Source organism: Drechmeria coniospora, chromosome 02, assembly GCF_001625195.1.
Source record: "Drechmeria coniospora strain ARSEF 6962 chromosome 02, whole genome shotgun sequence".
Lineage (NCBI taxonomy): Eukaryota > Fungi > Ascomycota > Sordariomycetes > Hypocreales > Ophiocordycipitaceae > Drechmeria > Drechmeria coniospora.
The window spans coordinates 5,551,081-5,576,682 of NC_054390.1; the positions used below are offsets into that span (position 1 = coordinate 5,551,081).

At 57.6% G+C, this 25,602-nt stretch overlaps 8 protein-coding genes across 8 annotated transcripts; 4 read left to right on the top strand and 4 right to left on the bottom strand.

The window, feature by feature from the left end:
- Positions 1 to 4,305: 4,305 nt before the first annotated feature.
- On the top strand, positions 4,306 to 4,503 carry DCS_04614 (uncharacterized protein; the record flags this gene model as incomplete). Its single annotated transcript, XM_040801922.1, has 1 exon — positions 4,306 to 4,503. One exon carries the CDS (start codon positions 4,306 to 4,308, stop codon positions 4,501 to 4,503), a length of 198 nt encoding a protein of 65 aa, XP_040656955.1.
- A 227-nt stretch (positions 4,504 to 4,730) lies between these two features.
- DCS_04615 (putative Cutinase transcription factor 1 alpha) lies at positions 4,731 to 7,326 on the top strand (the record flags this gene model as incomplete). The annotated part of the gene is made up of 6 exons (XM_040801923.1): positions 4,731 to 5,100; positions 5,155 to 5,502; positions 5,554 to 5,835; positions 5,893 to 6,446; positions 6,496 to 6,977; positions 7,026 to 7,326. 6 exons carry the CDS (start codon positions 4,731 to 4,733, stop codon positions 7,324 to 7,326), a joined length of 2,337 nt encoding a protein of 778 aa, XP_040656956.1.
- A 921-nt stretch (positions 7,327 to 8,247) lies between these two features.
- DCS_04616 (uncharacterized protein) lies at positions 8,248 to 8,902 on the bottom strand (the record flags this gene model as incomplete). The annotated part of the gene is made up of 2 exons (XM_040801924.1): positions 8,248 to 8,729; positions 8,803 to 8,902. The coding sequence occupies 2 exons, from the start codon at positions 8,900 to 8,902 to the stop codon at positions 8,248 to 8,250; spliced, it is 582 nt and encodes a 193-aa protein (XP_040656957.1).
- A 1,183-nt stretch (positions 8,903 to 10,085) lies between these two features.
- Positions 10,086 to 10,742, bottom strand: DCS_04617 (uncharacterized protein; the record flags this gene model as incomplete). Its single annotated transcript, XM_040801925.1, has 1 exon — positions 10,086 to 10,742. The coding sequence occupies one exon, from the start codon at positions 10,740 to 10,742 to the stop codon at positions 10,086 to 10,088; it is 657 nt and encodes a 218-aa protein (XP_040656958.1).
- A 716-nt stretch (positions 10,743 to 11,458) lies between these two features.
- Positions 11,459 to 13,127, bottom strand: DCS_04618 (Cytochrome P450; the record flags this gene model as incomplete). The annotated part of the gene is made up of 2 exons (XM_040801926.1): positions 11,459 to 12,359; positions 12,424 to 13,127. 2 exons carry the CDS (start codon positions 13,125 to 13,127, stop codon positions 11,459 to 11,461), a joined length of 1,605 nt encoding a protein of 534 aa, XP_040656959.1.
- A 4,468-nt stretch (positions 13,128 to 17,595) lies between these two features.
- Positions 17,596 to 19,380, top strand: DCS_04619 (plasma membrane zinc ion transporter; the record flags this gene model as incomplete). The annotated part of the gene is made up of 2 exons (XM_040801927.1): positions 17,596 to 17,863; positions 17,924 to 19,380. 2 exons carry the CDS (start codon positions 17,596 to 17,598, stop codon positions 19,378 to 19,380), a joined length of 1,725 nt encoding a protein of 574 aa, XP_040656960.1.
- Positions 19,381 to 19,884: 504 nt separating this feature from the next.
- Positions 19,885 to 21,140, bottom strand: DCS_04620 (uncharacterized protein; the record flags this gene model as incomplete). Its single annotated transcript, XM_040801928.1, has 3 exons — positions 19,885 to 20,780; positions 20,860 to 21,012; positions 21,089 to 21,140. 3 exons carry the CDS (start codon positions 21,138 to 21,140, stop codon positions 19,885 to 19,887), a joined length of 1,101 nt encoding a protein of 366 aa, XP_040656961.1.
- Positions 21,141 to 21,543: 403 nt separating this feature from the next.
- DCS_04621 (FRG1-like family protein) lies at positions 21,544 to 22,470 on the top strand (the record flags this gene model as incomplete). Its single annotated transcript, XM_040801929.1, has 1 exon — positions 21,544 to 22,470. The coding sequence occupies one exon, from the start codon at positions 21,544 to 21,546 to the stop codon at positions 22,468 to 22,470; it is 927 nt and encodes a 308-aa protein (XP_040656962.1).
- Between the last annotated feature and the right edge of the window lie 3,132 nt (positions 22,471 to 25,602).

Consider the following 25,602-nt stretch of genomic DNA (forward strand, 5'->3'; position numbering starts at 1 on the left):
AGGTGTACTCCGTACTCCGTACAAGCAATGATAATAATAATAATTCCAACCTGCTTTTGTTTTGTTTGGGGTCTGGGCTAGCCGTTCCGTCCGTAGCTTTTGCACCTGGCGACTTTCCCTCTATCCCCCACGGCAGGTACAGTACGCTGTCACTGCCGCTCGCATGCTTAGCAGTGGCCGTGGCGAGATGTGCTCATTGTACTCCGTACTTGGCGGGTAATAACTAATGGTGGGTTTGCCGCACCGGAAAGCAACTGCCTGGCACCGTCGTCCTTCGGCTCCCAGCGCCAGCCTCTATCGCCTTTCTCGAGGTCGTGGGTTCGTCCATTCATTGCAATAAGGAGCGCGACTGCTACTCGCGGTCGCAATACCTCGTACTCGTTCATTTCTCGGTCTGTTGGCGGCAACCACCGACGGTTGGCCGAATAGGAATATGAGCTTAGCACCTAAAGTATAGGTGGCCAGCCAGCCAAGTGTCCACCGACGGCTGGCCTTGCCTATACCGCGCGTATTATTCATCCACCCACACGCTGTCTGTTGATCGTCCTTGCATCCGCCAAGTACGAGCATCCCTTGACGAGACGGAGGAGTACGAGTATGTACAAGTACGGAGAAATACAGCTACAGTACGGAGTACTTACAAGCAAGTACACCTGGGTCTTGTATAGTACATCCTCCTGTACTTGCGCGTACGTACTGTACTTGTACATGTACTTACTTGTATTATTGGTGACCGGCGTGCGGAGTACAAGCACTCGTCCAACTGCACAGCATCTAAGTACTAGGTACTTGATACTCTGTACTAACGGTACTTGGGTCTGGAGGTAAGTACTGTACTCTGTTCCAACTTCGTACCAAGTACTTACCTTGCAAAGGTATTAATACAGTACGTAACTGGGTGTGCTTAGACTAGTATGTTCAGTGCTCCGACCAGTACGACGTTATTACCGCGTTGTCTACTCCGTGCTCCGTACTGCAATTGCAGTGCATGCACTCCGTACACCTGCTTATTTATAGTAGTAATTACTTGTTCACATCTGCCTGCAGCACTGTACAACTTCTGTAGAGTACCCTACAGTACACGCCCTGTAACCCGCAGATTCCCACCGACACCGATGCGAGGTCGGCACCTGAATGTCGTCAGTTGTCAACTTGCCACACTCATGGGCAGGCGCGAGTACGAGAACGAGACCCAGTGCGACTACCAACCAACAAGCGATGCATGACAGAAGTACCACGTGGCTTCGAAATTGAGACCAACATGCATGCGAGTACTGTAGATTACTGGTACCTGTTTCGCACGCCCGGCAAGTGTCCTGTGCGTAGCTACGGAGTGCAGTAATATTACTTGGAAGGTCAAGTTTGGTACGATGCGCATAGCGCACAACACCAACGGGGGGGGTCATGCGCACCCAGGGAAGCCAACCGTTCCATGCTGGAGCCTGGAAATGAACGAGCTGTCGACACGGAGATGGATCAAACACTCGGGGACGGCGGCTCCCATCTCGCTGGGCAGACACGAGCGAGTCGCAATAGTTGTGGGACCCGGCGGGAGGAATCTGCCACGGGATTGAGGAGTTCAATGCGAGTGTCAGGTGGAGGTGATAATCTGGAGGACGACGTTTCAGTACATGTACACCCACCATGCGTTGTGTACTGGCAGGTGTTCCGACTGCTGCTCCCAGGACGGGACGCCTGAGTGTACTTGCCTGGTATTAGCACTACTGTAATTACCTCTGCTTTCATGCTAGAGGTAGCGTAATACACCGTCCAGTACTGGTGGTACCTTCGGACAAGACAATCAATTACCAAGCATCAAGTATTATTGGTACGTAGTGCTCGCACCTACTTGTACAGTACTTGTGACCGTGCTTTACCAAATACTAAGTACATTTTCATGCTCACCACTGTACAGTACATGCCAGCAAGTACAGTGCGGTGCTGATATAGTGAAAGGCACTCGTACTCCTCCATCATGAATGGGTCGAGCTGGTCGCCACGGACGCGGAGGATGACGCACTGGCTGGCTGTACTGTACATGCAGTGGCAACATCTACGTGGCGACAAGAAGGAAGCAAGGCAGGGAAGCGAGGTGTTGCGGTCCGCCAAACGGTAGGTCGGTACCTATTCGCTGGTTCTACTTGCATGCAGCGCGCTCGTGATTCTTCAAGCTACCTACCTAGTACCTACGTAAATACTTACTACAGAGTACGGAGTACCTACCGCACCTAACATACCAAGCACTTACAGAACTTAGGTACTAATAGTACCGACATGTAAGTGATTGGAGGTGGACTCGCCTGCGCAGTGTCGTGCGTGGTGCATTTGTCGTAGCAAGTACAAGTACTCGTACGTGTGCATGTACCTGCCTGCATGTATTGGCGTATTGTCATTCACACAAGTACACCTAGGTGTACATGTACTCATCGGTGCCGGGTCGGTAAGAGCATTAATCAATATCGACATACGAGTACGTGGCAAGTAAACCTCGGACAAACCTTGGTAGTATGAGTACCTGGACGTTTGTATCAACGGATTTATCCACTTGAATCCACAGAAATGAAGGGTGGGAATGCTGTCATCAACGCTCCAATAAATTCGCAGTGTCGATTGGGAAAGCACCACATGATGAGCGGGCGGCCAACGCCGATCGAATTCTGTACGGTCTAGTGATGCGAGCGGCGACGTCAGCCTGATATTTCTTCTTGGTCCCGACCTGGCTGTCCCATACTTGTACTACATGTAGTATTAATACTACGCGTACACCGTACGGAGACACTGACGTTAAACTTGGATGCAGGCAGTACCAAGCACGGAGTACATATGACTGTACATGTGCAAGTACAGTACGTACTTGCATGCAACACACATCCGCGACTGTGCACCATTGCGCATATAATACGTTGTATGTGTAGGGATAGGATTGGGAAAAGCGGGTTCTGTTTGGTTTGGTGGAACGCGTGGGTTCCAGCGTCCATCCTCTGGGCGGCATAATTAGCGGGGTCGGTAGGAGTTTCTGCCAAACACCCCCATGAATCCCTGCACTGTTGATGGACCCTCGTGGTGGGACGATGGATGGTGTGGTGCTGTTGGTTAAGGCATTCGTTTCTCCTACGAAATGGGTGCGGAGAGGACTTTGGGCAGTGTACAGTAGTAGTGCTCAGTACTTGCTTGTATTACAGAAGCATGAAGTACTTACAGTACAACTACAATACATTCGCTGTACTGTACTCCGTACTTACGGAGGAGTACTTATTACTTGTTAATTCCTGGTACGTACTAATGCACATGTGCGCATGCAGTATTACTTAGCACGCTGTACAGTATGTATCAGTAGTACAGCAGCTGGAGCAAGTGTACCTTGCTGAGGTACGGTGCACCTATACTTGCATGTGCTGTATGTACTTACATGTACTGTTCGTGTAATTACCTGCGCGGCAACTGTCCTGCCCACCGCCTGCTGCCTGCTTCCCATACTCGTACAGTATACGAGAAGAGTACAAGCACGAGTACTCCGTACAAGCGCGAGACAATCTCGGCCGGCAGCAGCCGACAAAGCTTCCATCCCACCGTCATTTTTCATGTTGGCACACCCGACAGGACGGAAAGCACGACGCCCGAACGCAGCTCTGACTCCTTCCCATCCGCCGCAGCACCTGTAGGAGCTCGTGCTCGCGCCTGCCTCGTACCTCCTCGTACCTGCCTGTAGGTGTACTTACCAACGTGGCAAGGGACCACCCACCCGGGAAATCAGGCACTCTCTCTCTGCTAAGGTACCCGAACCTTGCCATGCCTAGTACAGTACTTAGTTCCAAAACCCAGCCCACGTCTTCCTTGAACGTCCCCCCCCCCCCCCCTCACATCCCTCTGTGAGAACCGCCGTTGGTCGACTGACGCCTCGAGAAAAGCTTGACCCTCCTGGCGTACGGATAGGATCGTGGGCTGGAGGTGCTCCATCCCTGCACGAGGACTCCGTCCAGCAGTGCCGCGCGCCACTGGCAGAGGCTCCTCTCGTCTTTACATCGGATGCTCTATCAGCCATTTCATATGAATACCTGCCGTGCTGGCTTACTCCCCACCTCTGTTTCCGTCGTCCTTACGACACCATCCATCCATCTCTCTCTCCCCTTTCCTCCGTCAAAGCCTCTCGTCTTCCTCTCTTCCAAACTCGCCTCCGGTCGGCACTCTCGCGAGAGGCTGATCGTTTGTTTCTTCTTCGCCTTCGGCTCCATTTCACAACGTTCCTCCTCCTCCTCCTCCCCCATCTCCCAGACTTGACGAATCCGTCCATCGCCCCCTACCGCCATGTCGAGCGATTCGACCGTACGTCGCATCCTGCCGCAGGACGCCCAGAGTGCCCAGATGGGCTCCTTTCCCTTTGCGCCGCAGCAGTATCCTCCGAGAGAAGTGCGGAAGAGTAAGCCAACCGTTCCGGCACGGAACTTGATGTCGCTGCCCGAGACCTCCCGTCTAACCGTCTGGCTGCAGACTACGTCTTTGTAGATGAGCACAACCGCCACAAGCGGCTCAAGGGTGCGGTTGCTCGTCCTCCTCCATGGTCCTTCCTGCCTCCTGGCTGACACCATCCAGTCATGAGAGCTTGCGAAGGCTGCCGGAGACGAAAAATCAAGTGCGATGCCGCCACGACAAACACTTGGCCCTGCTCGGCCTGCATCAGGCTCAAGCTCCATTGCGTTCGGCCAAACGGCTACGAATGCTCCGACTCGACCATGTACGATGCCTTTCTAGATTCCGCCGGCGAGTTTCAGCAAATGTCGCTGCAACCTCAGACGAACGGCAAGGACGTTCAGGACGTGTACACCCACCACGGCTCCTACCCCGACTCGGCCGCCTCCAACTTTCACGCACTTCCTTTCGAAGCATCCGAGTCGCAGCACAACCTGCATTACACCACGGTCCCGCCGCCTTCCGTATCCGTCATGGACCAGCAGTACGCGCCCCAGAACGCCTTTCCCACCCCCCCTCTGCAGCAGGAGCCGCGGCAGGACTCGTCCCCGGGGGCCTACTCTACAGATTCCTACCTGCAGCAAGATCTCGCCGATCTTCTGGGTGGCTTGAAGGTGAACGAGTTGGGAACAGGTACGTGGTAGTTGCACCGGCCTCGTGCTTAAGTCGGACCTAACACGCGCACAGCGCCCTATCTGCGCAACAAGGCATCGTTTCGACGTGAGGAGCAGCCGGCGATTGAGGATGATGACGGCTTTGGGAGCGTTTTGACCCCCATTGCCTCTGGCCCAGGCCACAAAGTTCGAATCCCCCTGGAGTTGATGCCGGACGACGCCTCGGCGCTGCACTATTTTGATCTCTACTTTGTCCACGTGCACCCTTACGTTCCCGTTCTCGACAAAGCTCAGTTCTATCGCCAGTGGAGCACGGCTCGGGAGACGATTTCACCCCTGATTCTCGAGGCACTCTTTGCCATTGGAAGCCGCTTGGCCGACGATCCCACCCAGGGGCAGCAGTGGCTTGCTCTCGCTTCAAGTACGCTCGTACTCTCTTCTCCCAACGGAGCGGCCGGTTGACCAGATGCAGGACATGCCGACGCCTTCATGGACGTTCCCCGCTTGAGCACCCTGCAGGCTCTGTTGATGATTCTCAAGGCGCGGGAGGCGGCGCCGAAACGGGGCTACTACTATCGCTCCTGGATGACCGTCATCCAGTGCGTCCAGATGGGCAAGGATTTGGGGCTCGAGGAGCACCACGACGAACACCAAGCCGGCCAGCCCTGCGAGCACAGCGCTGCGGAATGCCAACTTCGCACCCGAATCTGGCAGACGGTATTTGTCTGCGAAGTCATGGTCAGCACTCCTCAAGGTTTGTACTCGCACCTCCTACCGACGTCCGCGCCCGCCAGACACTGACTGCTTGCAGGCCGTCACAACTTGTCCGTCGACCTGGACTCTGTCGACTTTGACCTCCCCCAGCCAATCGGCGGAGGTGGCGATGACGATCATCTCGTTGCGCGGAATTTTACCCACTTCGCTCGGCTCGTGCGCAACATTGGCAAGATGAGCAACGTCTACTCCAAGATAAGGAGGAAAAAGGACTGGGGCATGGACCCGGAGTTCCAGCAGCTGAGCCAGAGCATCAATTCGTTTCTGACCGAGCTGCCTGCCGACATGTCGATTACATTTCCGCCCGACAATTCGCCGCCGCTCCTGCCGTCCTCGTTTCTCGGAAACCTGCACTCGTACTACTACCTGGTCCTCATCCTCTACTACCGCCCCGTGCTGTCCTTTCTCGACCCGGCTGCGAACGAGTCGCAGTGGAAGCATCACATGCTGATCTGCTACAACTCGGCAAAGGCACTCTGCCGTCTTCAAGAGGCCATGCTGCAGTCGTACGGCCTCACCGGGCTTCAGAGCATGCAGAGAGGATTCAGCTTTACCGTTTACGCCGGGCTATCCTGCATCGTCCTCCATCTTGTAAGATCCTTGTTTCGGCGACGCCTTGTTCCTCTTCTAACCATCGCAGGTGGCCATCGTATCGCCCGACCCTGACTTCAACACTGACGCACGCGAGTACTTTACTCGCCACATGAGGATACTGGAAAAGGCCATGGAGGCGTGGCCGATGCCGGAGCTTCAAAGGCAGGTCGACGCCGTCCGCGAAGCCTTTTCGGCCGATGTCAGCAGGCCCTTTGTGCTCAAGCCATCCTTTCCGTACGGAAGCCCACGTTCGTCGAGCCACTCGAGCCCCCCGCGAGGAAAGCATGGGTACAGGTCGATGGACAGGACGGGCTCCATGGATCAACACTTGGGGGCTGCGCATGCCCCGACAATGTCTTACTCGGGCCATCCCATGTCTCCGGTTTCGGCAGATCCGGGCGACAGCAAGAGTGACTCGCCAATCATCCAGTCACTGGCCATGATGCCTGAAGGCCCAGCATCGGATATTTCCAACGGCCTGGTGATGGAGAGCAGCCAGCCCTCGTGGAACCCGGCTCGGATCTTTGAGTATGTCGTTGATGACGAATGAGATGACCCGGAGCTGACTTGAAGCAGGCAATGGAACACGTCCTTTGGCGCTCCGACTCATGCGGGGCAAGTCTCGCCGACTCAAACACATCCGATGAACATTACCGCTTCCTCTTCGAGTGCCTCGGAAGTGTCGACAGTTCACGATTTTCAGCAGGTAAATTCGTCTATTCCCCGGCAGGTGCCGGCGCAACAATACTCCACGTCGGCACCTATGCCACACTTCATCACGCCGGCCATGTGGCAGGAGTCGGTGGCGAGCGTTTACGAAGGTGGGCTCAAACGGTCCTGGGACTACGACGCGATAGGGGTACCCAAGCGTCACTAGCTAGCCATCTGCACTGCAAGCTGGCTCGTCGACATCGTATTCCTCCACGGTGGAATTTTTTTTTTTGGAACATCCCGCCAGCTGTCAGCGTGACCTCTTATCACGAAAGGGATGAGAGCCGCCAGACAACGTCACCACGATTTTACCAGCGTTCCCGGCGCGCCATCAACGTTGAGGTGCTTGGCATGTCTTTCTTTGTGCGTGAAGGAGCCTTGGTCGTCGGTTCATGGCGTTCGAGGCTGGATCGTCGATCCGATGATTGCTTTTTGTGTTCTCGTGTAGCCGGTGACTGGCTTATTCCCTGCCTATGTATATGTATTTCTTTCTTTGGTTTTATCGGAAGGTATCGGTGGATTTTTGGTTGAAACTTGGTGAAGATTTCTCGGGGCGTCTACCGTTGCATGGTTCGTTTCTGGTGGATTTCTGAAGGATTTCCTGGTTTATATCTTGCCACAAATGGCACGCGATGAGATTATGGAACGAAATAGAGGCAGGGCCTTTGTTCTAAATTATACACATGTTTGTCTTCAGAGTTGTGGTATATTCCTAGTGATTGTGTGATTTGTAATGAGTGAAACTGCCGACGAGGTGAAATGTTTGTGGCAGCTCTACGTGATCTGTGGAAGGGTACAGCTGAATACAGTGCAGATGCTGGGTGCCAGCAGACTCGAGAAAATTGGGGGTGAATTATTGAATCGTCGATTTGGTCCCCCCCCCCCCCCCCCCCCTCCCCAGTCGGGTTTCTGAAGTAGGCATGTGATATGGTAGAGGTCATATCACTACAGGGCCATTTCCGATCTGAGCTCTTCTTTCGCGGGCATGCAAAGGAAATAGTGAAGGCAGTTTTTATTTATACCCAAATAATTAGATGAAGTAACCCTAAGGCATGTATAAGTTGTTCGATATGGGTTTGCTGAGTCGTCAGACACGGTCACACTTTGCGCTTCCCATCGTGAATGCTGCCCTCTTCGCCAGCTTTTCCCTCAGCGCGTCCCAAATCCACACATCCACCACGCCCCGTTTCCTAGTGCCCGGCCGATGGCTCTTCGTCGTTTTCTTGACGTCAGCACCACCGCTCTGAACGTAGAACTGGCTAACGGCTCGATGGTTGTACCAGCTGCGGGCCTTATTCTCGTTCGCCGTGTCGCGGACGTAGTTGACGAGGCCGAAGCGCTTGGAGACGGGTGCGAGGTCGCCGGCATTCAAGCTGCTGTACCGGGGCTTGGCGATGAGGCTCATAGTAGTCATGGTGAGAGGCGTCGAGGGCGGTAGGGCTGCGACGAAGCGCTCGAGGACGGCGCGGGAAGTGCGGGCGGCGGGCGGCAGGTGCATGTGAATGTGAGTAACGAATGGGGCCGTCGTGTAAGATACGAAGATGATGGGCAGGATGCCGCAGAGTACGACTGAAGGATCTCATCAGCAGGCCGTTTTCTTTCTTGATGGATGACGAATACTCGGGGCGCGGTACGGATATACCTCCGGTTGCGTCGGTCAAGGGCTTTTCAGACTTGGCGTATGCAGGCACGACTACGAAGCAGAAGAAGGCGCCTATAAAAACGCTCGTGAGCTTGAGCATGGCGAGGAATGTGACTCGGCCCGTGCCGGCGTGGTATATTATGAGTCTCTCGGGGATTGCTGAAGTCGCGTCGCATATAGGTCAGTGAGGTCAGAGGGAAGGAAGGGGACTGCATGGCAATGCGAAGGTGGCCACTTCTCACCGTAGTTCTTGGCATCCTGTGACGCTGCCGTCTTTGCCTGCTTCTTCAGCTCCTCCTCCTCCACACGCCTACTTGTCGTGACTGGACGGGCGTAGCATCGTCGTTGGGGGGGTCGCAGCAACGCTACGCGTAATCGCAATATTTGGGTGCCGCAGACTTTTCTGGAGGGCAGTACGCTGACGATTTTTGTGAGCATGCACACTCTAGAGGTAGTTGCTTTAAACGAAAGCATCATTCGTTGATTTGCGCTGGGTTAGTGTAAGGCGAGGTTGATGAAAGGAGGAGGGGAGATGAGGTTAACTTTGCCCAGCGCGTTTACGTGGTTCAGGACAGGTGGAAAGTGCTGATGCCTACCCTAGAGCCAGCGTGTCAACAGTCGGGTAGTAGCTGTCAGGCTCTTACCCTGTAACGCATACCCCGACGAGCCAAAAGGCATACGTCTTGAATATACCGTTCCATCTATATGGAGTAGTTTTAGTCATGGTTCCTAGCTCTGCCTTGGAATTACACAATTCTCCCTAGACTGGGGCTTTTTACACATTTCAAGCTACAGCCTACCCCATTACGCCCGACGCAGTTCATATAAAAGTTCCGACACGCCAAATGCATTTAACTATTGTCCAGAATCAAATGGCATACCTAGCACAGGCCAGAATGTACCATTAAAGTACTACAATTCCGTGGTAGGGTATCGGTATATGGTCTTCCAATTGAACCGGGAACAAAAGGCGGCCACTCGGGACGCTGGGAGCCGCTGACACCACGAAGCATTGCCGGTGATTGCTTCCTTTTCCCTCCCGCAATGCTGCCAATTGCGCGGGTGACATGGACGAAGCAGTTGAATCAACAAAGTGGACCAACATCATGTATGCATGGGTTTCAAATCCGACACGGTGGGAGGAATCTTCAAACAACCGGATTATGGGGATCACGGCGGAAGCGTTTACGGCATCAGAAACAGTTGGTCCTGATCTCGAGCAGAATAATGTAAGATTTGAATGTAGTTACCTTTCCATCCCCAACTGATGACGGTCCGGACTCCTAGATGACGTTCTTGGTCAACCATTCCTTCCACTGGTCGACAGTCCAGCTCGAGCTGATGTCGCACACGACGCCGTCAAACACAACGGTCGGCGTGACGTGGACGCCAATCAGGCGGTTCATCTTGGTCAGCAGCTTCAGATCGTTCGTCACCTCATTGCCGACGTTCAAGGAGCCATCGGGTCCGGGATGATCGGAAACTTCGAGCATCTTGCAAACCTTGCTCTCGTCCAGGCCGACCTTGGCGGCGATACTGGCGAGACGCTTATACGTCTCGTTTCTGGCCTCCTTAACGACGTTGACGTCGAAAAAGGCCTTTTGCTCATCGAAAAGAAGGGAGCTGAATTCCCAAAACTTGGAAGGCTCGAGTCGCAAGACGGCAAGGGCGGCCTCGTGCATGAGCGTGGACGAGGGGTGCCAGGGCTGGACTTGCTGGCGGAAGACGACGGAGAGCGAGGCGGCCCAGGAGGGTTTGGCTTGCACGAGCGGGAAGACGGCCGTGGTGAGAGTGCCGAACATCTTGGCAGAGAAGGGGCAGCAGTAGTCTAGGTAGAGCTCGAGCGTGTGCGTAGTGTGCGGCACCGACGAGGAAGACGCCGCGGTGGTGGGAGAGGCGAATTCGAGCTTGTGGGCCGCGAACTTGGGAGGGACGGCCATGATGCGACCTGGGAGGGTGGGTGTGACGAAGCGGATTGACGATGGGGAGAGAGGCTAGGAAGGGAACGATATTGGGGATACGATGCGAGATGTCGTGATGATGTAGGTGATGATGTCCGTGATGATGTCAGTGACTTGTCGACTTGGCTGGGGCGGGGAGAGTGAGGGGCAACACAGGGGCCGAGGGGGGGGGGGGGGAAGCTTAGATAGGTACTCCGTACTTACTTGCGAGTGAAAGCGCTGTAACATCCTTCCTAGGATGGACAATTACTTACAGTACATACTTACATACAGTGTACGGAGTACATGACGAGTACATGTCCCATCAAAGCATCGGGAAGCGGGTTAAAAAAGATGCGTGCCAAGTATGGTGTACCTGTACCTATTCAGAAATAACCTCGCCGTTCTCTTCGACGTGAAATAAACGCTCAGCAGAGACTGTACCTCATCAACGCCGGTGCCCGATATCACTGTCCAAGGCCCAACGCCTACTATCCGGCGTCTATCGTCTGCCATCTATGGTCTATCATCTCCCGTCCATGGCCCATTGTCCACCGTCTATTGTCTATTGTCTATTGTCCATCGTCCATCGTCCATCGTCCATCGTCCATCGTCCATCGTCCATCGTCTACGCCCAAACGACTGCTATCCCGTGTACGGCCCCAGACCAGTCCAACTCCAACACTCCAGGAAACAGCAAAACAGTCCGTGACAGCTCAGCGGATTCTCACAAGTCTCGCCTGCACTTCGTCGCCCAGCCGGTCGAATCCAAAATTCATCGCTTCCCGCCTTGGCGGCGGAGGAAACGGCGCGCCGGTCGCGCTCTCGACGTCAAAGTCTCTCAGCAGCGTCGCCACCGTCAAAAGGGCCGTCTCGGAGCCGAAGCGCCTGCCCGGACACAAGTTGCCGGCGACGCCAAAGCCGCGTACCTTCTGCGTCAGCTGGCAGCGCAGCCTCCCACTATCATCTAGAAAGCGCTCGGCCCTGAAGGATTCGGCATCCGGCCCCCATGTCTTGGGATCGAGGTTGAAGGAGAGCATCGGCAGGAGGACAACGTCGTGCTTGAAGATGGATATCGGTCCGGCAACGGGCGGGCATGGGTAAGCGCAGGAGGGAGGCAGGGTCAGGGTGAAATCGCTCGAGGCGACGCGGGGCACCATGGTCATGCAGAGGCGCATCGTCTCATGCCAAGCGGCAACGAGGTGGGGGCAAGTCTCGCGAATATTGCTCATTTCCAGATGCCCCAGCGCGGAGCCACGGCCGGCGTCTTCACCCGTCGTTGCCTTGAGCTGACGGATCTCGTCGACGACTTTCCGCCGCAGCTCGTCGTTGACGAGGAGGTACCGGACAAGCCAGACGGAGACGGTGCTCGCCGTCGGCAAAAGACCCAAGGCCTCGATCAGCTCAAACTTGTAGTAGTCCAGGTTGGTCTCCCAGTCGGCATCGTTGATGTATATCGCGTTGGTTCGGTGGGCCAGGCTCGACATTCGAGCCGAGCGGTGGGCGCGGTGAAAAGCGACGAGCTTGCCGACGACGAGCTCGCGGGCACGGTATGCCGCCCTGGCCGTGATGGAGGGCAAGGGCCGGCACAAGGACTCGAATTCGTCGCTCAAGATGCTGCCGGGCCCCAATCAGGACGCGAAGACGGCGAAACGGGGGCGAGGGGACGCGTGGCACTCACATGAACTGGTCCATGAACTCGCCGTCCTCCGCCCACGGGTTCTCCGGGCCCCAGACGGCCCGTGCCGTTGCGCAGGCGACCATTTCGAACAGCCAGCGCCCGAGGGGGACCTCCTGCACCCGCGGCTGCTTGCCGAACCGTTCGCCGAGGTACGAGACCGAGGCCTCGGCAAGCTCCAGCGACCCCTGAGGGCTCGAGAGGGCATGGGCGTGGAAGGGCCGCGGGTCGTACTCGTTGAGGATGCGAATTGCCTTGTCACCGAGGTGAAGGGCGCGTCTGCCGACGAGGGCGATGAGCTGGATCAAGCTCGTGTGGCGCGCGTGCTTCGCCAGGACACGATCGAGGGAGGGATCGATGACGAGCAGCCGCTTGGACAGGACGTCGATGCTGAATATGGGCTGCCGCGTCTTGCGTATCAGGCCGTCGACGTACCGTCCGCCGTCGCGATGGAGCTTGAGCGCGTGTCCAACCCACGGGATGGCCGAGGAAACGTGGGGGAGGCCCGTTCGCGCTGAGGAGCGTGACGATGCGGCGGCCAGCCTCGGACGGGAACGATTCCCCCCAGCAGCCATCCTCGCCGAGCCGGAGAGGGACAGGAGGAGGATGGTGGTGAAGGCGGGAACGAGCAGGTACAGGTCATGGAACGTGGCTCCCGCCGGACGGGGGAGAGGAGAAGAGGGGGAAAACAGGTGGCTATTGTTCATGCTGGCCATCGAAGCCGTTCTTTCTCTCGCTTTGCTCTAACATTGTGCAGGCAAGCGCGCCGACGCCGGGGCAAAGGAGACTGGTTTTTATAGGACCGTCAGGAATGGGCGCCGGGCTCTGCGACGATACAACGTTGAGTTTGAGACGCAGCGTCCCGCCATCAATGACTCCATCGGTGTCGAGGAAGGAAACGCCGTGCCCGAAGCTTCGCCTCCCCATGCGAGGCTGTCTCCAAGGTCAGCTGCGGTGCGAAAGGCTTCCGACCCCAACGATGGGGGTTCGCATGCGGAGCGCAGACGCAGGTCGGACGGATAGCTGCGGTCGGATGGGCATCTACCTTGGTCAGTAGGCGTCTGGTAGGGAGTCGGATGGGGAGTCGGTCGGTCGGTAGGGGGAGGGGAGGGCCAACCGCAGGTGATGGGGGTGTATTTCAGCATTTTGGACGTTGTTGCCGTCCGTCGTCGGCCTCGTACCGCCGAGGTTCCCGCGCCAGCCACGCCGAGGGAGTGGTTACCGCAAACTCGCTCCACGGCGCGTTGAAGAGGCCCCGAGCGGTGCTCGCGGGAGAGAGGACGCAGGCAAGATTGGCCACGTCGGTGCGGTGACATGTTTGGCTGGAACACCAGCTGAGGACGATTTCAGCCTTGCCGAGGGAACCAATCAGGGGCGAAGCGCAGCGTTTGCGTCCCTTGCATCAGCCGCATGCGAGAGCGCAGCTGATGGCCATGCCGACAGGCACGAACTCTTTCTCCAGACAGGGGCTGCCACGGTCGCACGCTGCCAAGGAGCGGGGGGTGGGAGAAGGGGACGAGGGTGTGTGCGCGTGCGTGCATGTAAGTATTCGTGTGTACGTGTATGTGATTATGTATCTATGTGGATGAGATATGTACGTATGTGAATGTGAATAGTATCTATGTGTAGGTGAGCATGTAAGTACGTATGTGAATGTGAACATGTATCTATGTGTATGTGAATATGTATCTATGTGAATGTGAACGTGTACGTATATGTGTGGGTGTGTACTTACTTACGTGTGGCAATTGTGGCAAGCATACGTGCAAGTCGTCCCTCGACGCATGTCGACAGGGTCATCGTATGAAGTGCCAGTCCCTCAACCCATGCAGGCTTGTTTCCGACGTGCCCATTGTTTCCATGTTGGAAGAGCGGGAGCCCATGTCATGCCGGTGACTGCTGCTGCTGCTTCTGCCGCCGCAGTTCGAGAGGCTCGTGACTGTGGCGGCCGGACCGGGTGACGGGTTGGTGAGTCAGGAACAGAAGATGACCGATTTGGGGGAATTGTGGCTTCCGTGCAAGGCTGCTGCGATGAGGGCCATTGCTGTCGCGGATGGGGGCAGAAAATGTCGATGCCTGGCCTGCTCGTGGACGGTGGCGGACGAGCAGAATAAGCAGGATGCCGGCCGCTAGCGTGGTGACCCGGCGGGTGGCCGAGGCTTGGGCCGGGGTTCGGCTGGAGGTCCGACCGAGAATTGCCAAATCGGGACAGGGGACGTACCGTCGGCCGCGGTGCCTTTGCGTCCTGGTCCTGACCTTTCCCGCCGGACATGTATTTATTCCACGACAGCGTTACACGGCAGCCGGTGAGATGCATCAAGTCGTCGAAGATCCTTGTCCCCGTCACATCCGTCAGCTCTCGAAATAGTGGTTCGTCTCCTCGAGCGCTGCCGACCTGCGTCCCGTCGCCTTCTCCCGAGGGTCGGTCACGGACGAACAGGGTGGTCCTGGTGCTTGCCCGTTGGCGGCTGTGCTGCCGGGATTGAGGAGGGTGAAGAGGGGTGGTGAAGAATGGATGGACGGGTCGTCGGTGGCGATTGAACGGATACCGCGGAGCGCATGCGACTCCTCTGGAAAGTGTTTCGTGTTTGTCGGTAAGGACTCGAGGGACGTGTGCTCTCGTGGAGCTGGACCGCATTTGGCGGCTTGGGTGGCTGAGATGGTCATCCCCCTCCTCGCTTATACACTGTAGACGACGATCGGGGTATGACGCCCATGGTCCCCGAGAGCGCGCCGCACTATGTTTATCCTGCTCATGGGCATGCTCGTCTGTCCTGTTCATGAGCATGCTCTGGTTGTCCTGTTCATGAGCATGCTCTGGTTGGCCTGTTCATGAGCATGCCCTGGTTGTCCTGTTCAATCAGCACGCAATGCTTATTCTGCTCAGAACACAGTTATCATCATCCATCAACAACATCATCATCTTCATCGTCATCGTCATCATCATCATCCATCATCGTCATCATCATCATCGCCATCGTCATCATCTGCTTCTTGATATAGAAACATTGCTGGCTGCCTGGTCCTGCTGCCGCGCAGGCCCAACTGCGGGAACTTGTTGCGCGTGCTGCCCTTCTCCCGTCGATTTTCGGGGGGTTCAATTGTTCAATCGACGGCGCGCACTTCCGCGCGCATGCACGTCCATCCGTGGGTGCCTGGTCCCGCTGCAACCTTCCGGGGTCGCATCTGCGACGTTACGCGGTTGCAATGGACGCTGGCAGCTACCCATCGCGGCGGATGGAGGGCAAGCTCACCAAGTACCATGCACGCGTGCAGCACATGTGCGACGTACGGAGGAGCTGTCACTCGCATGCCCATGCCGTCGCCCTACTGCTGTCATGCCCGTAGGCATCCTCTGGAAATATTCAGCGAGCGCCCGGAGAGGGATGCCATATCTTGTCGCCGGCGCCAACCATCCGTTCGCAAGCGCATGCACATGCCGCTGGTGGTACACACATGCAGACCCAAGCCAATTGGCCTTGCTGCTTGCTCGTTCAATCCGTAATGGATGCAACCGAGCCCACGCGATGCCGGCTTGACCTGGCCGGCTATCCATTTTCGTCGCTGGGACGAGAACGAGGCCTGCGTGATGGCTCCCCAACGAACGAGGAGCAGACAACCCGGAGACACTGGATCCTTAGACGCGCGTCAAGGTACATTCACACTTGGCCTGAGAATGAGCCCGTATTTGTACTGGTCGTGCTGAAGGTGTACGCAGTCCTGAGAAGCCAGGGCACGTTCGTGATCCGAGCCAGGTTGAGTCTCCAGTCGATGCAACCTCCACCATCCAGGCACGCCTACGGCAAGCCTTTGTCGCCTTCGGTGTTTGCCCGTCCATATGGAATGGGCTCCCTCTTCTCTACCAAAAGACCGATTAGGCTGCGAGCTCGGCCATCTCCATCTCCCGCCGGCCATGTCACATGGAGAGGGGTAGTTTTGTTGTGCATAGCTGTTCAACTTGCGGTAAGAGCACGCCTCAGTGGTGCTGCTCTGGCTCTGGCCAGCAGTCTTGCTCAAGGCACATCGGCCGGAGATGGTTATCTGGTCGGTTCTCGGTCATCCACGACGCGCGATTCAACCTCGGCGACGGGCGATGCACACCGTCACCATGGTCGTTCCACGGTAGAAACTCGCGCGACCAAGCCGACGGAAGGCTAGGCGGTGGGAGGGGAAGGGCGAGTCCGAAGACATGGATTCGTCGAGGGAATGATCGAGGAAGGCGAATCGACAATATTCGCCCTTCATTCGACAGAGTCCTCGCCGTCTCCTCCGCTTCTCCCTCGCTTCGTTCAGCCGTCGGGTGTCGACGCCTGTTGGGCGCCAGGTGGCTTGGTTGGAGCGAACATGGATCGGGAGGGACTCGAATCGGATGCGTCCTACGCCGTGCTAGTGATTGCTTTGGCAAAGGGAGAAGGGAGCGGCGAACAGGTCGTGCAGCTCGTCGCTGGATAGCCTGCCAATGAGGAATTTCGGGACAGAACGGACGGGCGTATCATGCACGTAAGCGACAGCCGATTGGGGTTTTGGCCACCTTAGGCACTGGTTCCTTCGGGTGGAATAGGAGCCGAGGGGCCAATTCCGGCACGCCCCCGCCGCCGGGCGGGCTAACCGTCACCGCCTCGTTCGCCGTCCAGGCAAGGTTCTGCGGGGAGCAAAAGGACTTGCTGCTGCTAGCACCGATGCTACCTAGTACCACTAGATACCGCGACACGTAGCAGGGCGGGCTAGTACCGCAGCAGTGCGCACTAACAGCAGTACGTACTAGCACCGTTCATGTACCTGCAAGTGGCTATAAATTGTTCATGTGTTGGTGCGCTTCGAGCATTTACAGCACTCCGTACAGGCCTAGCCTGTCACGTCACCGCCGTGATTGAAATTCTTCCCACTGCCCTCCCCTCAAACACCTCATCGCCCACCTCGCAACGTCGATACCCTCGGCCTTGACCTGCACACGCAGACACGGCGACTCCGATATATATATATATATATATACGATACCATACAGGCAATTTCATCTGGATATATATATATATATATATTATATACATCCACATCGCCTAACCTTCCGTCGGCCCCTCGGAACCCGCATCGGCCCAGGCTCGACACCACTCGACAGGAAGAATCGACGCAGGCCCGGACGGAGGAAGCAGGCGTCCAGGCACGCAAAGCAGCACCATGATTTGCCTCAACAAGGCTGACGAGGGCACCTTCAGGCATCTCGCTTGGAACCAGAGCCCGCCTGCGCTGGCTGCGGACCAGACGACGCGGCAGGACCTCAACGGCATCTCGAACCTGCGCGAATATGTCGCCGCCGACCAGGACGACGTCGGCGGTGGCGGCGGCGGCGTCGGTGCCCTGGGCCCTGGAGCGGCCGCGGCATCGGATGCAAAGTTGCGGCGTGACCGTCTGGCCTCCGTGCCGGATGCGGGACGACGGTCTGACGGTGAGATGGGCGTTCCCTCCATTCCGCCGACGGCTGTCCGCTAACGCACTCGTCTGCCAGGACTGTCCTCGCATCCCAACGAGGTGACCGCCGCTGAGCCTCGCCTTCTCTGGGCATCGTCCCGGCTCTGGAGCTGGACGACCTGGATCCTCTCCGTTCTCTTCTTTTCCTGCCTGATTTCGTCCCTCGCCCCCCGCATCGGCTCGACGTTCCGGAACGACGTTGCCGACATCGGCCCCGACCCTCGTCCTCGCCACCATGGCCGGCCCATCCGTCCTCTCGAGCCTCCCGAGCTCGCCGGGCTGAGCAGACGGTCGACGTGCGCGACGGGCGGCGTCGACAAGACAAAGTACGACATACCCCTTCACGCCGGCGCCCTCTTCATCATCTGGTTCGTCTCCACCCTCGGCTGCGCGTTCCCCCTCCTCGCCACCAAGTTTCCGGGCTTGCGCATCCCGCGACGCTTCTTCTTCGCCATCCGCCACTTCGGCACCGGCGTCCTCATCGCCACCGCCTTTGTCCACCTGCTCCCGACCGCCTTCATCTCGCTCGGGAACCCGTGCCTCGGCAGCTTCTGGACCAACGATTACCAGGCCATGCCGGGCGCCATTGCCCTCGCCTCCATCTTCCTCATCACCGTCATCGAGATGATATTTCACCCCGCTCGCCACGAGTCCTCTCCGCCCATCGAAGCCGGTCCCGTCGTCGACGGGAACGGCCATGCCACGGCCCAGGCGCCGCCGTCCAAGGCGGGTCACATGTGCTCCAGCACCGCCATGCTCCCCTTCCGGGACATGGGCCCCCTCCGCGGTCGCTCATCTAGCATGGGCCAGGAACTCTCCCAGATGAACCAGACGCCCCCCCGAGCCCAACGCGCCGTCGCCGGCGAGGACATTGCCGTCGTCTTCGACCAGGACGACGTCACCGACGTCGACGCCAAGGCCACGCCCGACGCCAAGGCCGACAGCAGTCTGGACGGAAGCAACGGCTCCTTTGCCGAGCCTCAAATCTCGCCCGAGATGAAGCGCCGCAAGGAGCGGCTCCAGTGCATCCTGCTCGAGATGGGCATCCTCTTCCACAGCGTCTTCATCGGCATGGCCCTCAGCGTCTCCATCGGCAGCGACTTCATCGTCCTGCTCATCGCCATCGTCTTCCACCAGACCTTTGAAGGTCTCGCCCTCGGCTCACGCATCGCCGCCATCGAGTGGGAGGGGAAGCGGTGGCAGCCTTGGCTCATGGCCCTCGCCTACGGCTGCACCACGCCGCTCGGCCAGGCCATCGGTCTCGCCACCCACACCCTCTACAGCCCGGACTCGGAGGTTGGCCTCATCGTCGTCGGCGTCATGAATGCCATCTCGGCCGGTCTCCTGACCTTTGCCTCGCTTGTCGAGCTCCTCTCCGAGGACTTTCTCAGCGACGAGAGCTGGAGGTACCTGCGTGGGAAGCAGCGCGTCATCGCCTGCATCCTCGTCTTCCTCGGCGCCTTCTTCATGAGCCTCGTCGGCGCGTGGGCGTAACGGAAGGGATGGTGGCGGAAGTAGAGGGAATGGAAAGCGTACATGTTCGCATTTGCCCTGCTCGCAGGAGCCATCATGCGGCCGTCGAGCGCCATTCTCTGCGCCATGGTCTGCAAGGGGCCGCGAGCGGAAACCAGCATGATATTTTTGTCCAAAGCCATCTTGGCATGGCGTGTGCTCCGGGATGAGACCGAATGGAGTCCGACACTCCGCCCATCAACATTCACTCTTCGTCATCGTGTCGTACGTTTTGCCGCGCAAGCGTGTCCACTGTCATTTTCCATGTTGGATTTCGCCCTCACGTTGCCCGTCGCCGTCGTGGACATGCAGCGATGGATAGGTGAGAGAGCCACACGGCGGTCTTTCCAACAAAGACCACACCCTCTGCATGCGGTTGCATGCAACTGCGTAGGGACGAATGCAGATAGATAGCCTTTTTTTTCTTCATAGCCGCTTCATGAGACAGCTGCCCTCAATATAGTTATTTTCCCATCCAGGCCCCAGCTATGACACCGTGTTCTTGGCCACGACGCCCCGCGCAAACTCGCCAAACGTCAGGTGCTGCTCAATGTCCACCTCCTCCCCGAGGTTGGGCTGGGTGAAGACGGCGAGGGTGTTGCGGGCGACGCGGCCATCGCTCACGCTCGCGCGCACGCCCCGGACGAAATGCGGCACCGCCTTGAACCGCCCGGCCGTGATGCGCTCGAGCGCCTCGCCCGTCTGGAAGGCGATGCAATCCCGCGGAATCTTGACCTGCACTGTCTCTCCCGTCCGAGACTTGATGTACAGCCCCGCCGACGGGTCCGGCGACGCCGCGAGCTCGTCGAGGGGTGGCAGGGAGGCACCGGCGGCACCGGCGGCGACGTCGGCCGGAACGGCCGGGGAGACCTTTTGTTCGTCGATGAACATGGCAGACGTGAGACCGGTGAGGCAGCCGTGGTCGAGGTGGGTCGCGCACCAGTCATCCTCGGACGTGCCGTCGTTGTGGTCAAGCCCCTGGGGGAAGTAGTGCAGCAGGCGTGCCTTGGTCGTGTTGGACGTGCTCACGACGTGCTCGAGGTAGCCTTTGGGATAGCCCTGAATCTCCTTTTCGGCAAAACGATCGCAGGCACGGGCGACGAGGACGGCGACGTCGATGATGAGCTTGCAGAGGTCCGTCACCGCCGGCTTGAAGCCGGGGAGCACCTGCTCCGACGGCCACAGGTTGGCCGAGAGGTACTCCGGGAACGTTGTCGGAGAGAAGTCGGCCGTGGGCTTGGCGCACTCCAGACTGGCGTCGACGTAGAAGGCGCAGTTGGCGTAGTAGGATCCCTTGAAAGTGTCTGCCCGCCCGTCCGCCAGCGTTTCCTTACCGAGAGACCAGCCGGTAAGGTACTTGGCCTTGACGTTTTCCAGCTTTTCTGGTGCCGCGAAGCATTAGCACAGCACGGTGCATGATGGCCCATCGCGCGAGCCGGAACAGCCGTCATGGGTCCCCACCTAGTTCTGCTGCAGGCAAGTTTCCGAGGTACGATGCGTATGAGAGCGCGATGCGTCGGAGTTGGCCAAACTCCTGCGGCACATCCTTGACGACCAGGATGCCGAGCGAGTCGGGCCCGAAGGCCTGCTGCAGGGTCTCGAAGGAGACGGAACCTGTGGCAGCATACCGTAAGCGACATGCTCTACTTCGTCCCGGCTAGAGTGAGAGGTGGTGGGGTCGTGATGATACCTCGAACGAGGTCCTCGAGAGACACCGTCACAGCTTGAGCTTGCGTTGTCATTTTCGGGCGGCCGAGATTTGACGAAGGGATCGGGATTTGGTGGGAGAGAAAAAGAAAAGGAAATAAATTCGGGAGAGAATCATGAGGGCAAAAAAAAAAGATTAGAGAATGAAAGAATACACGGCCAAGTTGCCCGATCAGCAAAGCGTTCAACGAGCCCAAGCCGCCGTCAGTCGACTTCGGCGCCACGAACCCGCCATGTCGAGCTAGGCTCCTGCCTCCCGAGTGACAGCATATTAGCCTGGAGCGGGGGAGGGGCATGGCTGGCGGCCAATTAATGACTGCTTACGTAACGAGGAACGGATGGAGCTCGCCGCATCCCGATCGCCAGGTGAGACGTCGATGGCAGGACCAGCATCGCCAATACCGACGCAACCCGCCAAGATAGCGAAGAGTCGTCACCATGGTCAAGCCGCTGACCTTCAAAGGCGACAAGAAAGCGAAGAAGAGAAAGCGCGAGAGGGACGGTGACAAGGCCGGCAATGACGACGACGGCACGAGGGGGACGAAGCAGCTGCAGAAAAAGACGGACGATGGCGACGAGGCGAGCGACGACAGCTGGGTCTCTGCCGACGTGGCCCTCGACGTGGTAGGGCCCGTCATGATCGTGCTGCCGACGGACAAGCCCTCGGCGCTGGCATGCGACGCGAGCGGAAAGGTCTTTGCCATGGCCATCGAGAACACGGTCGAGGGGAACCCGACGACGGCCGAACCGCACGACGTACGGCAGGTCTGGGTGGCGCACAAGATATCCGGGACGGACCACCATCGGTTCAAGGGGCATCATGGACGGTACGTCGTCGGCCACCTCACCCTCGCCCCAGCCGGTACCGAGGCGGGCAGGACCGACAGCAGCTCGATGACTGACTTGGCTTGCCCACACCGCAGGTACCTCTCATGTGACAAGATTGGCATACTCTCGGCCACGTCGGAAGCCGTCTCGCCGCTCGAGTGCTTTTCCGTCATCGCCACGGCCGACACACCCGGGACGTTCCAGCTGCAGACGCTGCGCGACACGCTGCTGGCCATCAAGCCGTCGACGTCGTCCAAGGCCAACGCGCCGCCGGCCGAGGTGCGTGGCGACGCCGACACCATCAGCTTCAACACGACGCTGCGCATCCGCATGCAGGCGCGCTTCAAGCCCAAGCTCAAAGCATCCAAGGAAGAGAAGTCGCTGGCCAAGATCAGCCGTCGCGAGCTCGAGGACGCCGCCGGACGAAGGTTGAACGAGGACGAGGTCAAGGTGCTCAAGAGGGCGCGTCGGGAGGGAGACTATCACGAGAAGCTTCTGGACATCAAGGTCAAGGGCAAGCACGACAAGTTTGCGTGATGCGTCGAGAGCAGACCGTGCAGCTGGACAAGCGGAACGAAAAGATGCCTCACCTTGGCACGCGCCCCGACGATGCCATGCCCGTCAACCGAAGAGCCGATTCCGCGGAATCATCCAACCCGGAGGCATTCTCGTGCCCGTCCAGCGCCGTCGGAATGGGGCATTGCGTGAATGTCGATGAACAGGTGTCGACGGAACGATGCAGGAACGGCCTGGGCGTGATTGCACGGTCCGTGAAGCACAGTCCGGCCGGAGCAAAGTCTAGCGTGGGGTATCCAGGCCGAAAGGACGAGTCGGGTTGCGGGCATGAAGACAGGAAGAAGCCGCGTGCTGCCAATCTAGAAGCTTGTTCGCACATGGAGGTCCCCGGGTGGAACAGACGAGGCTGGCGTGTGAGACAGAGAGGGTGCACAGTTGGTCGTGCATGATATTCCATCTGCTTCTTGGATGGCCAGCGTTGACCGGTCAGAGGCATCGTCGACACCATTTGCGGAGGGTGGGGACAATTCGCTCGGGATTGTCTTGGACGATGCATCCATCGATGACACTCGACGGCAAGGTTGCCACGACCGGGGGCCATCAACAGACTCATCACCTGTTCGCCCGATGCGTGCCGGGGACCAGCCAGCCACGCTTGCCGTGGATATGACTGCCGCTGGTGGGATCAAGGTTGCGGCTCGGCATTTTGCCGTCTCATGAGCTACTGCTTGCATTCCACATGCCGGTCGTCGTTGACGAGGAATGAGCCGCTGCATCTTGCTCGGCAAGGGAATGGATGGAAGGATGCAGATGGACTTTGCTGTGCCAGAAGGTTTCAGGGCGAAGTGAGCCACATGCGATTAATTACTCCGTACATGCAGATCCTCCGCACAGTGAGTAGAAATATGTCTCTATCGCCAGCCAGGTATCTTCCCCACGTTCACACCAGGAAAAGCGACTTCGATGCGATATACACCTTCCTGCCCCCCAGTGCATCAGTACTTTGTAGTACAAGTATGCACTTTGAGGAGGTCTTCACCGCTGAAGACAAATTCGTACGCGCATCGATGTACGGCCATGCTGCGGATATCTACGCGGGCCTTGGATCCTAGTCACATGGACGGAGTTGGTGCTCTCCATCTTCTTGGTTGCATGATTACTCAAGCATTTTGATGAAGCATGCAGAGAATGATGTCATTCCGACAGAGTGCCTAGGGCCTCCCCTAGCTCCAACTGCAGGGTACGCCGAACTGCCTGCCTCTGTACCACTAGTTGGGTACAATTGCACTGCAAGTACAACGTACGCCAGTAACAAACAATAATTCCGGAGCACTCCGTATTCCGTAATTGCTTGGTTGCTGGTATGCGAACGTACAAAGTACGGAATACGGAGTAATTAAGTAAGTACCTATGTATGCGTATTAGTCAAGCACAGGCATCACAACGCTAGGTACCGCCTCGTACAGTACACCTACGACGACTTGTCAAGACAAGTACTGGTTAGTGTTGCATGCAAGTACAGTACACGCAAGCAAATGTGGCAACTAAGAGTCCTCCTCTCGTGGTCAAAAGTGCCGACCCTACCCTCCTGTCGTCAATGACCATTTATTCCATCCCTCCCCTCCTCGTTGGGAAATGTCTTTCTTTCCCAGTGCCGAGGGAGTATTCTATTCTGCACCCAGGTGTGCATTTAGATCCCTTTGATGATGTCTGTGCCGGGACAGGACAGTGAGTTCTCGGCATTGTGACCTTGATGCGTGTGTTCGAGTCGCATCGCAAAGGGAAGAACAAGCAATGCGTTCGAGTCAAATTACATGGTCATGCTTGGCAGCCTGTATCATGACACACCCGACAGCAACCCCACGCCCGCCTCGTTGCGCCACCAAATTTTGCAGGGCGGCGCACGGCACGCAAAGGTCTCAGTCGAATGCCGAAGGCCAAAGAAGGGTCCTTGAAGTCCCGGAGCCGCTGGCTCGTAACCGGCAAGCCACTGACTGAGCTTGGACCAGACTGTTGGAGTGCAAGGGCGTCGGCCGAGGACGAGTCACCGCACCGTATGCTGCTACAGTACAGGTACTGTGCATGCACGAAGTCAGTAACCCTCTTTGCTACTACTTCCGTAAGTAAATACTGGTACTACTTGCATGGTGATGAGCACCAACTTGCACCGTCCGGGTACGGCATGGGCAGAACGGCCAGCAGCCAGGCTTGCGCTGCATCGGTGCTCTGCAAGCTGCAATGTGTCCAAATCAACCATCATGCTCGCGACCTCTTGGGCTTGTCGCATAACCAGTACCTGTTGGTCTTACTATCCGTTGCGTCTGAACGGCCTCCCCCTTGCTGTTGTTTGCAAGTAGTCTGTCACCCTCGAATGGCAATCGATTCACGTATGCAGAATGCGGAGGACGCGCTCAGACGTGGAGTCCTCGGCTTCCGTGAGCGGGCCGCCAGACCGACAGGCAAACGAATTCCGTGGCAAGCTGTTGTCTTCACTCTTGGTTGCGGCGTTCATGCACAGTGACCATGATCATGGCGAGTCGAGCCATTGATTTTCCTCGACAATCTTGCAGCGTCGGGTCCCGGTTCAAGCGAGATGTCCAAAGCAAGAAAAGGCAAAAAGCAAAATACGTTGGCGACTCCTCGCCCGCTTGCATCGTCGGCCAAATCCATCTCCTCGGGAACGACTGCTTGCCCCGTCGCCGTGACCTGGAGAGGTTTGTGCGCCGACGGAGGCATCAAAGTCGCACGCTACACGATCGTGATGAATATTTTGCCCCAGAAATGGACCGTTCGTCGCTCCATGATACGTTGCGGCAACGGAAGCGGCATTGCGCTGCTGCCGTGACGGAATGAGCATGTGTTCGTGATGGCTTCAACGGTCAGACAGTGCGAATATACTCGGCACTGTAGAAGCCGCCAGGGGCCAACGACCAGTGCAGCTGACGAAAGACTGGTTCTGGGCGCGGCCACGGCGCTGGAAACGCGCGTTTGGTCACCTCCGGGGAACCTCTGGTGGTGGGGGGGGAGGATTTCCCGAACGAGGTCAAGAGCAGGCCTGTTCCTTGGCCTTTGGAGTACCGGTGTGAAGTTGGCAAGCAAGCAAGTACATGTACAAGACGGTGCACGAGACTTCTGCAGGTACTCCGTACGTGT